The following is a 16,635-nucleotide window of genomic DNA, read 5'->3' as shown; positions in this document are numbered from 1 at the left end:
GCAGCCATGGCACTACCGCCATGCAGCAAAGTGGCTTCGGGCTCACCCGGAGGCTGCCGGGCCAGAGGTGAAACTCAATCACAGAACCCTATATAAAGAAGCCAGAGAGAAAACTAATGTTGGTCCTGTTATTGGAATACCATCCAAAGTGTGGAGGAGGATCCAGCCGAAGGGACTGGACAATAGGCTAAAGGACCTTAACTGGCTGTGCCTGCTCGGGTGCTTACCAGTGCGGAAAATCCTGCACCGTCATGGACTGGCAAGGTCTCCGGTGTGCCCTAGGCCAGATTGTAAGGATGAAGAGACCATCAGACATGTCATGTGGGACTGTCCATTCGCACAGGGAGCATGGAAAAGAGTGGAAGGGTGGTTAGGACAGAGTTTTCCTGGGTTTAAAATTACATGGGATGGGATCGAAAGGGGCTCGGGTCCTGGTGAATTTTGGGCAAGTTTCCCCATTTGGCTAGTGGTAAGCCTGCTCAAGAGGAATCTTTGGCTGGCTAGGCAGGATGTTGCAAAGAACAAATGCTGCAGCAGCATAAGAGGGATAATAGGAAAAGTAAGGGCAGATATGAAGTGGAGAATGGAGAGGGACATTCTGAAATGGGGACAACACGCCGCTTTGGAAAGATGGAAGGGGGGTTTAGGGCTGGTGGGGTGAAGACCAGATCACCTAACTGTATTTGCATGTATGAAAAGTAAAAGTATTATAAGTGTTGTATTGAATGTCAAGTGTTTACCTGTTTGTAAACTGTGTATATGAATGAAGTAAATTGAAGATTTGTTATAATAAAAAAAATTAAAAAAAATCTGTTCTTATCAGTTTAATATCTGATACGTCCCCTATACGGGGACTATATATTAAATGGATTTTAGCACTGGGAGCTGAAAGAGGGGCTTGCCCCGTTCACTCCACGCATCGACCCGGTATTGCAGCGCCTCTGGGAACGGTGCAACCCATCTCCTGCCTTGTGGAAAAACAAACAAAGACGCATCTCGAAACCAAAACAGATGGTTTCAATTGAGGGCAGAAACTGCAGCACATCAGCAGCGGATCTTTTTTGGACTCAATGCCAAAGGTGACAAATTGAACTTGCCTTGGTCTCTGGAGCGTGGCACGCAGAGTGAGGCTCACTGCAAGGGACAGAGATATTTCGAGCCCAAAGCAAGGACACGCTCTGGGGAGGACATTGGCACCAGAAAGTCTTTCCTGGAGCAAAGAAGCTGCCACACATGCAAGCTGTAATAGTTGTCTTTGACCTTTTCTTCAACACTATAATCAGGGGAGAGCGCGAACGCAGTCCCCCACTACCACAAATTATGCAGTCGAGATTCCCACATTTGGGGAATTCGCAGCGGTCAGCATAGCCGGGGTGCAATGGCCGAGCCTCGCCCTGGGTGAACCACCTTGGTGATCATGGTATCTCCCCTGCCAGGTAAGTATGAGTTGGACGGGTCAGAGGCAGGGCAGTTTTGCAACGACAAAGGACACGGCGTGGCGGTTCCTGCCTCTGAGCCGGCCAAAGCAGCCCATCAACCACATTTAACCCTTAAAGACAGATAAGGCTTGAAATAGACATAGGTTCCAATCGGGGGCACAAAGTGCAGCACAGCAGCAGGGGTCTTTTTTGGACTCAATGCCAAAGAAGCCAAAGGCGAGAGCCACGAACCATGCTAGCGCAGCTTCTGTCTGCAGCTTTCGGCCCATGTAAACCCAGTGTTTTGCTCCCTTTGAGCTCTATGTGTTCTGCTACCATAATACAAAGTTGACCTTGCTCAGAGACCTGGGAATATCCCCCAGATGCAGGGAGATATTGTGTTACTTTGATAGCACATATAATAAAATTGGTACGATACAGAGAAGATTAGCATGGCCCCTGCGCAAGGATGACACGCAAATTCGTGAAGCGTTCCTCATTGCCAATTTGTAATGATTTTTCCAACATAAATCCCGATTCCTAACAAGCAGAGGTGGAAGAAGTACTCAGAACTTCCAGTTAAGTCAAAGTGAGGTTGCTTCTCTTGTGAAACCTGTCCATTTCATCCACATTTGACTCGTGAAATGTACAGCAGAGTCACTGCTGTAAGCAGGGTCCCACACTCACAGGCAGAGATCCAGGGTGATGCACATGGCTTTCTTACCCGGGAATGAGTGTGTGTGAAAGCTGGGTAAAAGTGATGTGAATACAGGGGTGGAGAGAGCCGCAGCAGCAGGCTGTGACCCAGAGAGCTCCTTCCAGCACCTCGCTCTCTCCCACCCAGAAGACAGGCTGCTTCGCAGCACTATGTAACCCAGGTATGTAACAGCATGAAACCTGTCCATTTCATCCACATTTGACTCGTGAAATGTACAGCAGAGTCACTGCTGTAAGCAGGGTCCCACACTCACAGGCAGAGATCCAGGGTGATGCACATGGCTTTCTTACCCGGGAATGAGTGTGTGTGAAAGCGGGTAAAAGTGAGTGAATACAGGGGTGGAGAGAGCCGCAGCAGCAGGCTGTGACCCAGAGAGCTCCTTCCAGCACCTCGCTCTCTCCCACCCAGAAGACAGGCTGCTTCGCAGCACTATGTAACCCAGGTATGTAACAGCATGAAACCTGTCCATTTCATCCACATTTGACTCGTGAAATGTACAGCAGAGTCACTGCTGTAAGCAGGGTCCCACACTCACAGGCAGAGATCCAGGGTGATGCACATGGCTTTCTTACCCGGGAATGAGTGTGTGTGAAAGCTGGGTAAAAGTGATGTGAATACAGGGGGGGGGAGAGAGCCGCAGCAGCAGGCGGTGACCCAGAGAGCTCCTTCCAGCAGCTGGCTCAATCCCACCCAGAGGACAGGCTGCTGCTTACAGAGTCACTGATCCCACACTCACAGGCAGAGATCCAGGGTGATGTACATGGGTCAGAAAAAGTCTAAGTTAACTTTTGGAAGAAGAAGAGAGAAGCAACCTCACTTTTGTGAAGTTAAAACTTCTTTGCAGCAATGTCGAGCGCATCATCAAATGAGGGAAACTGGATTCACCTGTCAATACACTGATATTTATTGAGAGACAGACAATTACATACGGCCGGGAAATCATCCTAGTTTCACACTGTCCTTGTGCTCCACCAAGGTAATCTCTGAACCAAAAGACATAAAACATCTAACCAACACGAGGAGAGGCGGGCTTCCAGAAAGCCCGCGTATAATCAATAGCCGATGCAAGACAATGATCTGCTTGTCTCAAATAGATGCTGCTAGGTCTCAAACCCCCCACGGATATCGGAGAAGCGTTTGACCTGTGACCTCAACCATACAGAGGGGTCTTTGAGTGACTACAAGCAGATGTTTGCAGTATCACAGACTCTAAGGAACCATAAAAGACTCTATAAACAGATCAGATGAAAATATTCTCTTACAGAGTCACTCTTTTTATCAATCTATTGATAACCAATTAACATTAGTCTAAGAATATTTCAGTCAATACTTAAAATCAATAAGCGTCCTCAGAGTTGGGTGGGCTCAGATACATTCATTACATTAAAAATAGAACAAGATTGAAAAACACTTCAATCACCATGATTGAACACAGTCAATCATAATAAAAATCATCTCTCTTCAGTGCTTGGCATTTTTGTCAAAAGGTACAATAATAAACACATGGGGTACAGAATATTATAGCAAAATATATGTTTCAAAAATAAGATCTTTTATCATTTATCACTCAGTTAATCTCATTCATCAAACACAAATTCTAAATCAGCTTACATCTCAAAGATTTACTTTAAGGCAATTATTTATTAAAACACAATTAGAATTTAGGATTTATAATAAATCCAATTGAGGTATTAAATCAGAATCATGAGAGATCCAGCTAAGGTTCCTAATTAAGGTATAAATTCACAGTGATGATTCGATCAATCTGTAATCTGTAAAGTTACAGTGTCCTCAATCTTTAACATTACTTTACGTTTACTTCATTACGCTTTATTCAAGAGTAAGGCATGATATTTAATTAATTACATTACTTCAACTATCAATCATTATGTCATTTCAAAATCTGAAGGGAAAGCTAAACAATTCTCAAGATGTTTAACAATCTGAAGAATCAAACATTTTATTGTATAACAACCTGAAAAGGAAAAAATCAAAACATCTGTTCTTTATTCAGAGCATCAACTGTAATCAATATCAAAACATCTGTTCTTTATTCAGAGCATCAACTGTAATCAATATCAAAACATCTGTTCTTTATTCAGAGCATCAACTGAGATCAATATCAAAACATCTGTTCTTTATTTAGAGCATCACTGTAATCAATATCAAAACATCTGTTTTACCTGGTAATGATTAAGGATAGTAACATTTTCTGTTATAATATTAGAAATATCTTATTGTTCAATACCTTATAAATCTGAAAATATCAATTAATTAATTTAGTGTGAAAGTGTAATCTGATCAAATATATTTATCACCACTATTTAACACATATCTGTTCATTGGGAATACAAAAACAATCATTAATTGTACATCTGTAATCATCTGGTCATTCAATTCAAATGTTATCTTTGTATCAGAGCTAGAAGAACATGTCCTCCTCTCTTTTATGACACAGAATGTCTGGTGTGTAAAGGCATCCTGATACTGTAGATTAGCACTGAGGTGCTGATTGGCTCAAAACTCTTCTTCATCAGAGCGCCATAACTCAATTATCTGTAGATTAGCACTGAGGTGCTGATTGGCTCAAAACTCTTCTTCATCAGAGCGCCATATCTCAATCCCCCCCAATTGCTCTGCTTTTGTGGCTCAATTCAGTGAGCACTGTATGATCTCCCAGTGAAACAGAGGCTCATCTGCCTGTATTCCTTCTGCTATCTGCTTGAGAGCAGTGCACCTGCCTATTCCAAGTGGCACATCCAGATGCCCCCCCCTGTGATGGGAGAGGTTATGAAAACATCTGCTCCTCCAATGAAACATGGAAACCTTGTATGACGACCTCTGAAACCATCGCTCGTCCTGCGAGCGAAAATGAAGAAGCATCCCATCTCATCAGAAAGTTGAAGATTAGAATCCTCTCATCTCGAACGACCTCCTTGCCCGTGGATAAGTTGCTCTCTGCAGCCGGAGAGTGTGATCCTCTCTCTCTGACCCTTGGCCTTCAGAGCTGTCCTAGTTATTGGGTTAACACTTGATAGGGATGTTTTCCTGAGTGCAGACAACTCAAGGTAATGGATTAACACATTATCATTCAATTACAAAAATAGGATAGGCCCCCTCAGAATGATTTGGGAGCCTTCCTGAGACATGCACATTATAAATGTAAGGTTTGTGTTAGTAATTTAACATGCAAGAATCATATACTCATCAGTCCAAAGCAGATACATTTTATTTGAAGTTAAATGTGAGCTAGTCCCTGTGGAATAACCCTTTCTCAATGATTATAAATGTTATATTAATTCACCATTTACCGTTTGATCAAGGATTAGTTTATCAGAAGTACATTTCCTCTTCCATAAAACATAGGTTTGAGAAATTAATGTTCCAATATGAAATCAATTGCTCAATTTCTCAATATAATTTGACTCTTCCCTCCCTTTTCTTACATATTGTCACATATGAAATAATAACTTAGGAGTCTATTTAAGCATGGTATTGTCTATATAAGCTATTAATCGAGAAAACTCAGAGTCAGTATGCAACTCGCAAATATCTCTCCTCCTTCCTATCCCTCTTTACTCACTTTCCCATCTCTTTCTCTCTTATTTCTGTTAGATATGAAGGAAAAACATACAAGTCCATGTAAGCATCTGAGTTACCACCGTTACCAAACGATGTGCCGCGGCACACTGGTGTGCCGTGAGGCAAGTCCGGGTGTGCCGTGGGATTTTGTGACAACCATACATTATTTTTTCAATATACAACTACACAAAAATAATCATTTATTTTTCAATGTACTATATCAGTACTTTGTAGGTTTATGTACGTAATCTGCGCGACTTGCGCGTCCACATCTCCACGTGCAGTGCTGCATAAACATGGCTGAGTCAGCGATAACTATCGAGGGGTGGAGGTATGCCCATTATTTTTATATCACGCAGTCTATTCTTCTTCTCTGTCTTCCGGTTGTTGCCTGTATTAAATGACAAATACACACTACCGCCATGGATTCGATATGAACGAGGCGGCAGTTAGCAGCTAGCGGCTAGCTAGTAATGATCTAGTGATATCGGTAATATTAACTCCATTTAATACAACATTTACGGTACAAGATTCAATCATACAGCCCATGTAGTATGACAATGAATTACAGCAAACATGTGCAATATATCCATTATTACAGCTCCGTGGGATGGCAGTAAGACGATATGGATCCGTTCCCATTGTGCATCCATGGGTAAAGATAAACGCAGCTCACTTTGGTTCCTCATACAGCATCTCTGTAAACTACGTGTATTCACTGAATTTCACTCTCTGCCTTTAACGCTCGTTGTAGCTCCAAAAGCTCCATCCAGAGCCTGGCTCCAGCACCCTCCCTGTGAGCACAGTGTGCTCTGATTGGTCGGGACACGTAACATGAACGTGCCGGGCTGCGCGGTCCCGTGGATTAGATGCGCGTTCATAATGCAGAGGGAAATAACTCTCAGAATAACGTTATTAGCAAATGTTTTACAACTTGAGGAACGAATGTTTTTTAATAAGGGCTATACAAGTGTTCAAACTGGGTAGTTTATTTAGTTAAAAATTATCCAACGAGTTACAGACCACTCTTTCCCCATGTAAGTCAATGGGAAAAGTGTTTTCGGGCCTGGCAACCAAACCGGAAGTGTAGTACCGCCGTTTGGCCAGCACGAATATTTCATCTGAGTCCGGCGCACTACCTGGGGCTTGACTACCGCCGCCTGCTGGTAAGGAAAGTTATTGCCACTCACGCATGCGCAGTTTGTACGTGCTCGGCGAGGAAAGTAACGAGTAAAGTACCGAGTTACTTTATGTAGATAGTAACGAAGTAGTGTAATATATTACATTTTTTTTTTTAAAGTAATACATTTATAATTTGTAGTTCCGGACCATGGACAATGCAGCTTCCTTGCATTGACAGTTGTCTGTGTTGAATTTCTGCTGAGTTTCCTTTGCCTCATTTTCTATTTTGTGACCTGTCTGGTGTAAATGAGTGTGTTGCTGGTTTGATGAAGCCTAATTTGATAAAGTTTCAAATTCATTTCGGAAATATTTCGTAATATAGTTGTCTTTGTCACATTTTATTTGGCATTAGTAAATAATTATGCACATTTACAGATACTTTACATAATATGAGTGATAACACGTGTTATAAGGGCTATCTTTTCACAATAGGTGTGCCTTGAGATTTTTTACTTGTCCTTTGGTGTGCCTTGGGCACAACAAAGTTTGGGAACCACTGGCATAAATGATAGTGGGCGTCTGAGGGTGTCATTACTGAGAAATGTCAAAGAAATTCAAAACCTTACATTTTAAAACAGGTTTGCATTCCTCCACTTAAGGTGACGTTATCATTGGAAACAATAAACCGAACTATTTTGATGTAGAATTTATAAATTGAATCGTTAGAGCAGAACAAAATGGTTGTATTGTAGCCTGAGTTCCGTGCAGCCCTAGTTTCAACAGGTGTAAACATGGTCCATATAATGTGAATACATGCAGAAGTAGACAGTAAGAGGCCCCTGACATCAGGCGTATTTGTTAAAATAGTAGGGGTTCTTCACTCTGCATAGCAGTATGAATAGCCTTAAAAAACAAACAACCCACTCCGTGGTAACGAGAGTCATATTTCTGACCCATATGCCCTAAGTGAAGCCGTTAGTCTCATCTAACTGACCCAAGGGTTGGTGCTGGTGTGACAGTTCCAAGTGTTCAGAATTCCAGCTTCCAGTTCATGGCTCGGTGGGGGGGAGCAGACCCACGTGAGACAGTGTCAATGGCTGTATTGTTCAGTGTGAGGAGCGTCATTCTCTCTGGGAGCAGGAAATGGTGTCCATTCTCGGACCAAACCATTAATGTCATGTAGAGCAGCCATAGCATCTCTGTGACTGCACTCAGCCGGACTGTAGCAGGGTAGAACTGGGTGACTCTTAGTGAAGCTGTCCAACGCCATTAGACAAAATGGAACCTCGTGCTAACAAAAAGGACACAGGGTCATCAATGTCTCTCTTTACCATTGGCCTAATCATAAACAAATTAGTGGGAAAAATGTGGAACACTAATCCATCATGTGGAATGTTGAGTTAATTTAAATAATTACTTATGGGTTGAAATCAAATTAACATTAACATTAGAACCAAAGTCAGTTAACAAATTGGACTTGCACAGATCAGTAATCAATACACCATTTTTCCAGCTCCGTGATGAAAACGATAACAGGCAGGGATGCAAACTTGTCATCAATAAAATATTATTGGGGTATGGACAGGGTTGCTAACTTTGGGTACCTGGCTGGAGTGAGATTTTGATATCATGGGTTTAATTACACACATGCGCACGAAGCGACTGCTATCGTGTCCGTAGTGGGACCTTAGCATATATTTAGGATATATATATATAATATATATATACAAATACACAATATTGGACACAGACTATAAAGGGCACACAGTTTCATTAAATAATGAAAGTCAAACACATGTTTGTTTCCACTGTTTTATTGTGTGCCTGTCGCGATAAGCAACTTATTGACTTATCGGCTCCCGAGTATTTGTGTTAGATAATCTATGGTAGGGCTAACCCATACAGTGGTGGGGCTCAAATCAGTATTTGAAATGTAATTACATACACGCTATATCGCCCCCTTGTCAGTGAAACGCCACGCGTGAGGTTTAGAATATTTCCCTGTCTCAATCCTAATTGAACTGTATGAAAACCCAACCCCCGCAGGGGGTCTGGGGGGATTCTCCCCCAGGAGATTTTTGAAATACTAACATAAAATACACATTCTCTCTTTTAGAGGAAAAAATAAATCCATCTATAACTACGCGACATATTTAAATGAAGCTGAAACTACTGCTCCTCCCATAGGGAAGAGGCTGTGTGAATTACTTCGAATTACTTTGAAATTACCCCATTGTTCTTTGTGTCAAAATGGAATGTTTCTGGCTAACGTTAGCTTAGGTACTCAGATCTTGTTCTTGAGTACAAGTAGAAGTACCAGAGTGTAGGAATACTAAGTTAGTGAAAGTACTGCATTCAAAATGTTACTCAAGTAAAAGTAGAAAAGTATTGTCATCAAAATATAGTGAAAATAGCGAGAGTAAAAGTAGTCGTTGTGCAGATTGGTTTATTCCAGAATACTATATATGATATGTTTTATAATGATTGATCATGAAAGTGTTCTCAAAGCTGGTAAAGGAGAAGCTAGTTTGAATGACTTTGTATACTGCATACGGTAGCTGGTGGATTTACTCCAGGTGGAACTAAAGTCTGATTAAACACTTGATTAGATTTCACATCATTCATCCACAGCTGAAAGTAACTAAAGGTATTAAATACATGTAGTGGAGTAAAAGTACACCATTTACCACTGAACTGTAGTGGAGTAGAAAAATAAAGCAGCAAAACATTTTAGATACTCAAATAAAGTACCAGTATCTCAAAATTGTGCCCAAGTATAGTACTTGTTAAGTTTATGAACTTAGTTACTTTACACCAGTGGCTATACTGATAGAAAGACTAAGCCTTGCACAGAGGCAAGAAAAGACATTTTAAAAAATGCTCAAAAGTTCTGCCAAAAAAAACTGACTGCTGAAATTAGATCTTCCTTTGTGCTGTGGTCATAAAACCCCCAATGGGTCGCGCCGTGGTCTGCTTCAGATTATCTTCTCCTTCCAGAGGTCACGCCTGTCTCTGATCCCGTGTCTTGCGTTTTATTTTATTTTCTTCTTCTGCAGCACCAAGCAGAGTATAGAAAAGGATGTTGAACTATATTTAAAACTGTAATTGAACTTCAACTCATATCCATTATCTGATTCCAGTGGCCAGTTGGAAACAGATAATGACAAAGTTTTCATTTTGCATCAATCGTGCAAAAAGGTTCAATCACCATTGTGTCTAAGTCTTGTCTTATCTGCTTTGTTTCGGAATGTGTTAAATACATTAGGTTATTTTATTTTCATTATTATCATACAATACATAGATTAAGAATAAATGAAACAAATAATACAACATTGACCTATTTGAGCAGACAGATGACCCGCAGTTATGCCTCTGAGGTTCCCGGGTGTAAAACAGAGGCTTTTTTGCTATTTATTTTCCTTTTGCGGAAATTTAGATTAATTTTACCTTGGCTGTGGACTGATTAATTTATTAGTTGTTACAAAAACATGCACAAGATGGCAGGTATACAAACAAACACGAAACAATTATACAAACAAACATGAACCCGCAACAAATATCAGGTGACAGCTAAACTCATCCAGTTTAATTTTAATCCGAATTAGGGAAACTTCAGCGGGGGTAGGGAAATATCAGTACTTATTTTTACTTATTGTTTTTTTATTTTTATTTTTATTTATTTATTTATTTTTAAACAAAATCCAATTCAATAATCCGTAAGTTTATTAAACACAGTGTGAATGTAATATTCTGCCACCACCCTTCCCATTTAATAGCTCAATTTAGTTCTTGAGCTTATGGTGTGATTAACAGAAAATACAAGTCTGTGTTGTTAAACATTAATTCAGTTGATGAGCAATAAACTACCTTATTCTCAATCAAAACCACTATGCAAATGTAGTGGTAAAACTGCTCAACCGACCGAGAGCAGAGATATTAATTAATTAAATTAATTCTAAGAACGGAATCTGCTGAAGAGTAATAACCACATTATTCTCAATCAGCAACTTTGACTTAACTGGAAGTTCTGAGTACTTCTTCCACCTCTGCTTGTTAGGAATCGGGATTAATGTTGGAAAAATCATTATAAATTGGCAATGAGGAACGCTTCACGAATTTGCGTGTCATCCTTGCGCCTAGGGGGCGAGGATAATCGGGCCTGCTCAGGCTCAAAAAGTCTCATTTAGAGTTCCGCCCCTCCCGTTCATTTCTATGGCATTATCGTTTACATCTTGTGTCCACCCATTGGTCGGCTCACTTAGTTCTAGTACTCTGATTGGATGACGTCTCATTGAGCGGGGAGCGTCTTGTCTTCACTGTAAATGAACAGCCATCATAACTGACAGGCTTTTGAAAAGGTAACATAAACTCCGCTATTACTCTTAACACGACAGTCCGTTATAATGTAATATAGATGAATGCCAATGTGTTGTCTTTTAACGTTCGCGCATATTAGCATTGGTAACAAGTTGCCGCTAAGCCAGAAACACACCGGAGCTTTCCGGCCGTTTAAATCCGTAAATACTTGTCATTTAATGTTTATTGCTATGTGCTAACGTTTATGAAGTTAACATCTGTATGCACAATTCGTGATTAAAAGTTGCCAATCCGCCATTTACAGTCTTAACAGTAGAACTACGGCAACAACATGCATTTCTCCTGCACTTTGCTAGGTGCAAAACACGTTATGCTTTTTTACTTTGCACTAACGTAACATTTAAATGTTCATGAAGTTAATGCTCATGGTAATTTGTATTTACTATGTGGTAGTGTACTAAAGTTAACATGTATATGAAGGCTACCATAGGGCGAATATTATTATTATAATGTAATAAGTATCATTCATTTAAAGTCAGACCTCTGAGGTTAATGTTGAGCTGATGGAAAAGTGTTATCTTTCAAATCAGAACCAGCTTTTACTCATGTTATTTTCCTTATTTCTATTCAGACTGTTACTACATGTTTTTTCTCATTTCATATTCTGTTATTAACTTGTTATTCTTATCATCCCTCTTTATTTCATCCTGTGTACTATCTGTGTTTCTCTCTCGTGCACCTGAATTCAAAGGCCTTCTTCTCCAAAGAGAGGCTTTGTGCTAACTAACTGCTGTACTTCACATGTACTTGTGAAGTACTTGACTGCTAGCTTCTAACAGAGCTGATGCCCCGGCCACACGAGGACGAAAACGGCCGTTTGCGTTACTGTTTAGTGTCATATAGACCATTCGGCCATACGAGGACGACCGAATACGGCACTAAACGACTGAGGAAACTAAAACGGGTCCCAAGGTGGATAGAACGGCATACGCAACGCTCTGGGGGGTCAAACGGCTCCGTGTGTGCGCGGAGCCGACATTTTCTGATAGTGATTGCGCAATAGCAATAGCCCCGCCTCTCCCCACCTCTTCTGCTCACCTCCGCTTACCCCGCGCCATTGCTGATGTGTTTCGCCACCAACAACAACAACAACAATGGCGGATCGCAGAGTTGCTATCGTGCTCCGGACGCTACTGACCATGCTACAGTTCTTTGTGCAACATCTACAGCAGACTTACACATCCAGGGGGGGTCTTACTCGCTGCTTTTGTGGATATGTACTGCAGCTTCAGCGATCATTTTCTGATAATGATTGCGCAATAGCCCCGCCTCTCCCCACCTCTGCAGCTCACCCCGCGTCAAAGTAAACTGCACACTGAATTCAGATTATTTATCTTTCTCTCGATATGGACATAAACGCGAGAGAAGTCTAATCTGACAGGACGGAGACACCTCTCAAACTACCTAAACTAGTTATAAATATGTTTATTTTTACTGTCGGCCGGGTCACTCATTACTGGATCAGCTGCTGCATGAGACAGACACTGACGCTGTCCGAAGAGAGGGAGGAAAAAGAGAGGCTCCGTGTATTTTTATTATTATATTATATAAAGTCGTTATTCATTTGTTTTAAAGCTCAATAAATAACAAAGAAGACCTTTGACCGGCACTTTTATAATTTTGTCGGAAGGTTTAAACTTTAATACACGTTGACTGGCGAAAAACTCTGCCCGGTTCCCTCGGCCCCCACCGCGGAGAATAAACAGAAGGGCAACCATGACAACCATGCTTCTTTCGCTGCTTTTGTGGAGGAAGTTACAGCGCCACGTACAGGCTCCTGCATATGTACTGCAGCTTCTCCAGCGGTTGGAGCTAAACGGAGCGGTCTCGTGTGGACAGACACTATCCGGATAACTATTGCGTGTGGACGGAAGCTTGTTTGCGATTGCGTTTGCGTTAATCCTATGCGTTCAGCCGTTTCGTCCTCGTGTGGCCGGGGTCTGACCCCGGCCACACGAGGACGAAAACGGCTGAGTGTGTGATTTTTATTTTTGCTGTTGTAAGTTATTGTCTTCTGTTTGCTATTGTAATAATGTGTTTTTATTGCATGTACAGCACTTTGGCTCGACCAAAAATCGTTTTAAAAATGTGCTATATAAATAAAACTTGATTTGATTTGATTTAACTGTTTTTGATGTGATTTCAGAAGAATGGATCACAAACCGTCCTTCACCTTCCAGGCTGGTACATCAGACCTGCAGCTGAAGGCCAGCAAAGAAGCTGTCAGAGTCTCCAAAGACAACCTGAAGAGGGCAGCCTCACCTCCAACACCAGGGAGCTGGCTGAGACATAAGCTGTGTCAAGGGTCTCACTGCTGGGGGGGAACCCGGCGGACCGCTGGCAGCTCCTCAGCCAGACAGAGCTCCAGTTCGGTCAGTACCGGGGTCAGACTTTCCAGTGGCTGCTGTCCAATGACGTGGGCTACACGGCAACAATTCTGGCAGGGCATCAGGGAGAGCGTGAGGGGGGGGGATGTCAGCTGCACCCCCCTCATGTGGAACAGGAAGTGGCTCAAGAAGCAGTCTGTCAGGAGGCCCGGGTCCCAACTGGCGCAGCTGAAGGAGTATATCGACAGAAGGGACAAGGAGAAGCAGCCTGTCGCCTCCTCAGCTGCATCAGCAGCCGCCACCTCCCCAGCTGTCTCCCCCTCCACTACATCTCCCCCCAAACAGCGGAGGAAGAGAAAGCCAGCGTTCCTGTGTATGTATCATGTCAGTGGAGTGTTACTGTGTCAGTCAGGGGTTGTGTGATGAGTGAACATTTTTTAAATTGTGTCTGCAGCTTCCTCAGAAGACGAGGACGACCATCTGATGGTGGAGGCAGCGGCTCAGGTGGAGGCTGATTTAGGTAAGTCTGTGCTTTGTGTCATTATTAAGCTTTGTATAATAACATCTATTTGGTATGTCAAGTGTGTTTTTCTGCTGTGCACAGCTCCTCCTCCTCCTCCTCCTCCTCCTCCTCCTCCTCCTCCTCCTCCTCCTCCTCCTCCTCCTGCCCAGCAGCAGAGAGCTCTGGTAACTCAGGCACCACCTCCTCTGCGACTAGTCACTCCTCCCCCTCAGGTCTGTAATAATGTTGTTGTAAACATCTAGTACCAGTGTGTAGTGTGAAGCTGCAGCTCAGTGACCTGTGTGTGTTGCAGCTGCTCCTGCCGGCAGCCTGGAGGAGCAGCCTCCCTGCAGAGCAGCACGAGTGGGTCAGCAGGGCTCTATTTGTGGCTGACAGGGCAGGGAGGCCCGTCCTGTCCCCGGAGCTCCAGCTGTGGCACCACCCCCCAGGCCCCTGGCCGAAGTACTCCCAGCGGCCCTACCCAGATGCTTTCTTCCAGCGGCCCTTCTTCCTCTGGGCTCCATACAAGAGGTGGAAGTACCACCTGAAGTGTCCAAACTGCGCACACAAGCTGACAGGTGGCGGTCTGTACAAGACCGTGCGCAGAGTTCTGGACATGGACGGGTGGTACTACATGGGGACGGAGTACCTGGAGTGCAGGTACTGATACATTTACAAGAACACTCTGTGTGTGCTTGATGCTTTGGTTACATAGACATTATTTATGATTATAACTATCAGTAGTAGCAGATACACCAATAAACCTTTCTGTCCCAGCTCCTGCACCAAGAAGTGTGCCAGCTGGTCTGCGAGCATCAGGAGCCAGCTGGACCTGGACCACCAGCTGCTCTTCCCTGCTGTGCTGACCTACAGGTAAACATCACGCTGCAGGACACAGTGGTGTTTGAAGGGCATTGAGATGGTTTGGTGTTCACCTCTGCGTCTGTGTTGGTGCTGCAGGCTCTCTTGTGACCGGAAGGCGCTGGCTCAGATGAAGGGGCGCACGCTCGGCAACAGCGCCAGCCGGCTGCACTCCTTCCTGGTGGAGCAGCACACGGCAGAGTGGATGAGGAGGAGCATCCACTACCTAAACACCTGCAGGAAGTTTGAGGTTGCAGGTGTGCAGATGCCTCCTCCTCAGCCTCCACCACAGATGGTGACTGTCCCCAGCAGCGGCTGGCTTCTGTCCACCTACGTCCTGGAGTCCTTCACGAAGATAGAGGAGCTTAAGGCGAAGGTGACTTCAATCTTTGGCTCCATCCTCAAAATGGACTCCACCAAGAAGGTGAGAAATGTAATGTAATGTAATCACCTTTACCCTCCTGAAATGTAAACCCTTAACATCTGTCTCTGTTAAACACATACAAGACTAACAATACAATGAAACAGTGTATAAGGCAATCAGAGTATAAGACTATATGTTTTTAAATGATTATATGATCATTTGACACAGGTGACCAAGAAGCTGGCGGGAGCCGACGCTGGTACCGCTCTGTGGATGAGCAGCGTGGGGAACGAGCTGGGGCAGGTCCGTGCTGACGGCCGCTGAGGGCTACGGCCTGAGAGACATGACAAGGGGCCTGCAGGAGCGGTACCAGCTGGCAGGGAAGGAGCCTCCACAGGTCCTGTATGTGGACAGGGACTGCTGCCGGAGGGACGGAGGCACCTGCGCTGCAGCTGCTCTCTTCCCCGCCTGGCCACACCTGGCTGTCAGGCTGGACATCTGGCATTTTATACGCCGACTGGCAGCAGGTGTGACCTCGGAGAGCCACCCCCTCTACCCCGAGTACATGCGGCGTCTCTCCAGCTGCATTTTTGAGTGGGACGCGGAGGACCTGTCCCTCTTGGAGACGGCCCTGCAGGCGGACGGGTCCAGAAGGACGCCGTCCAGCAAGGAGATGGGTCGGCACTGCCGCCGCCGAACGCGTGGGGTGCAGGAGACCGAGCGTCTCCTTGGAGAGGCGGTGGAGGCGTTCATGGGGGCCACTGATACCATGAACGTCCCCCTGCTGGAGCGGCACCGCATGGAGCAGATCCTGGAGACACAGAGGCAACACATCCCCTGCATTCAGGTACAGCTCTTACATGAAACCATTCAACATGTTTTATGTTAAGACAAAACACTGATTAATCAGAGCCTCTCCCCTTCAGGATCCTGCTGGTGTCCGCCTGTACACCAGGACGGGACAGCTGACCCGGGGGGGGGTGTCTCTGCCCGTCTACCGCTGTGCCCGTGGCTCCACGTCCCTGGAGTCCTTCCACCTGCACCTCAACAGGTTCATCCCGGGTGAGGCACCGTGCTCTAAGAGTTCTACACTTTCTCTCCCTGGGTGTAAAATCCTGACGTTTGTGTGTCATGTTGCAGGCTCCTCTGCGAGGGGGACCTTTTTCCAGATGTTCCTGTTGGAGGGGCTCACGAGGTGGAACGAGGACCGGGGAAAGGCGGCAGCGGGGGCCGAGGGGGCCGGCACCAGCTGCTACAGCGGCCAGGAGCAATACACTCTCCACCAGCTCATGCAGCAGTTCTTCCAGAGCACGCTGGTGGAGAGCTACGTGAAGCTGCTGCAGTACACAGGTGATGCTTCAGAG

General features: G+C 44.3%; 1 protein-coding gene and 3 non-coding genes across 4 annotated transcripts; 3 read left to right on the top strand and 1 right to left on the bottom strand.

Annotated features, from left to right (window-relative positions):
• The first annotated feature begins 779 nt into the window (after window positions 1-779).
• LOC117557455 lies at window positions 780-961 on the top strand. Its single transcript, XR_004570723.1, has one exon. It is a non-coding gene; the product is annotated as a U2 spliceosomal RNA (small nuclear RNA).
• A 319-nt stretch (window positions 962-1,280) lies between these two features.
• LOC117557454 lies at window positions 1,281-1,444 on the bottom strand. Its single transcript, XR_004570722.1, has one exon. It is a non-coding gene; the product is annotated as a U1 spliceosomal RNA (small nuclear RNA).
• A 372-nt stretch (window positions 1,445-1,816) lies between these two features.
• Window positions 1,817-1,922, top strand: LOC117557456. Its single transcript, XR_004570724.1, has one exon. It is a non-coding gene; the product is annotated as a U6 spliceosomal RNA (small nuclear RNA).
• An 11,445-nt stretch (window positions 1,923-13,367) lies between these two features.
• Window positions 13,368-15,865, top strand: LOC117557429. The gene is made up of 7 exons (XM_034233262.1): window positions 13,368-13,917; window positions 13,999-14,064; window positions 14,149-14,279; window positions 14,360-14,706; window positions 14,824-14,919; window positions 15,007-15,340; window positions 15,500-15,865. The coding sequence occupies exons 1-7, from the start codon at window positions 13,368-13,370 to the stop codon at window positions 15,593-15,595; spliced, it is 1,620 nt and encodes a 539-aa protein (XP_034089153.1). The 3' UTR covers window positions 15,596-15,865.
• Window positions 15,866-16,635: the final 770 nt, after the last annotated feature.

Source organism: Gymnodraco acuticeps, unplaced genomic scaffold (assembly GCF_902827175.1).
Source record: "Gymnodraco acuticeps unplaced genomic scaffold, fGymAcu1.1, whole genome shotgun sequence".
NCBI classification, from domain to species: domain Eukaryota; kingdom Metazoa; phylum Chordata; class Actinopteri; order Perciformes; family Bathydraconidae; genus Gymnodraco; species Gymnodraco acuticeps.
This window is presented reverse-complemented; position numbering and strand designations above follow the sequence as displayed.

Bases quoted from the DNA above. Each gene is read 5' to 3' on its own strand.
- LOC117557429 (XM_034233262.1), top strand. From the start codon at position 13,368: ATGGATCACAAACCGTCCTTCACCTTCCAGGCTGGTACATCAGACCTG. The intron at 14,065-14,148 runs GTAAGTCTGTGC...TGCTGTGCACAG, and splicing joins TCAGGTGGAGGCTGATTTAG to CTCCTCCTCCTCCTCCTCCT. The intron at 15,341-15,499 runs GTAATGTAATGT...CATTTGACACAG, and splicing joins CCACCAAGAAGGTGAGAAAT to GTGACCAAGAAGCTGGCGGG.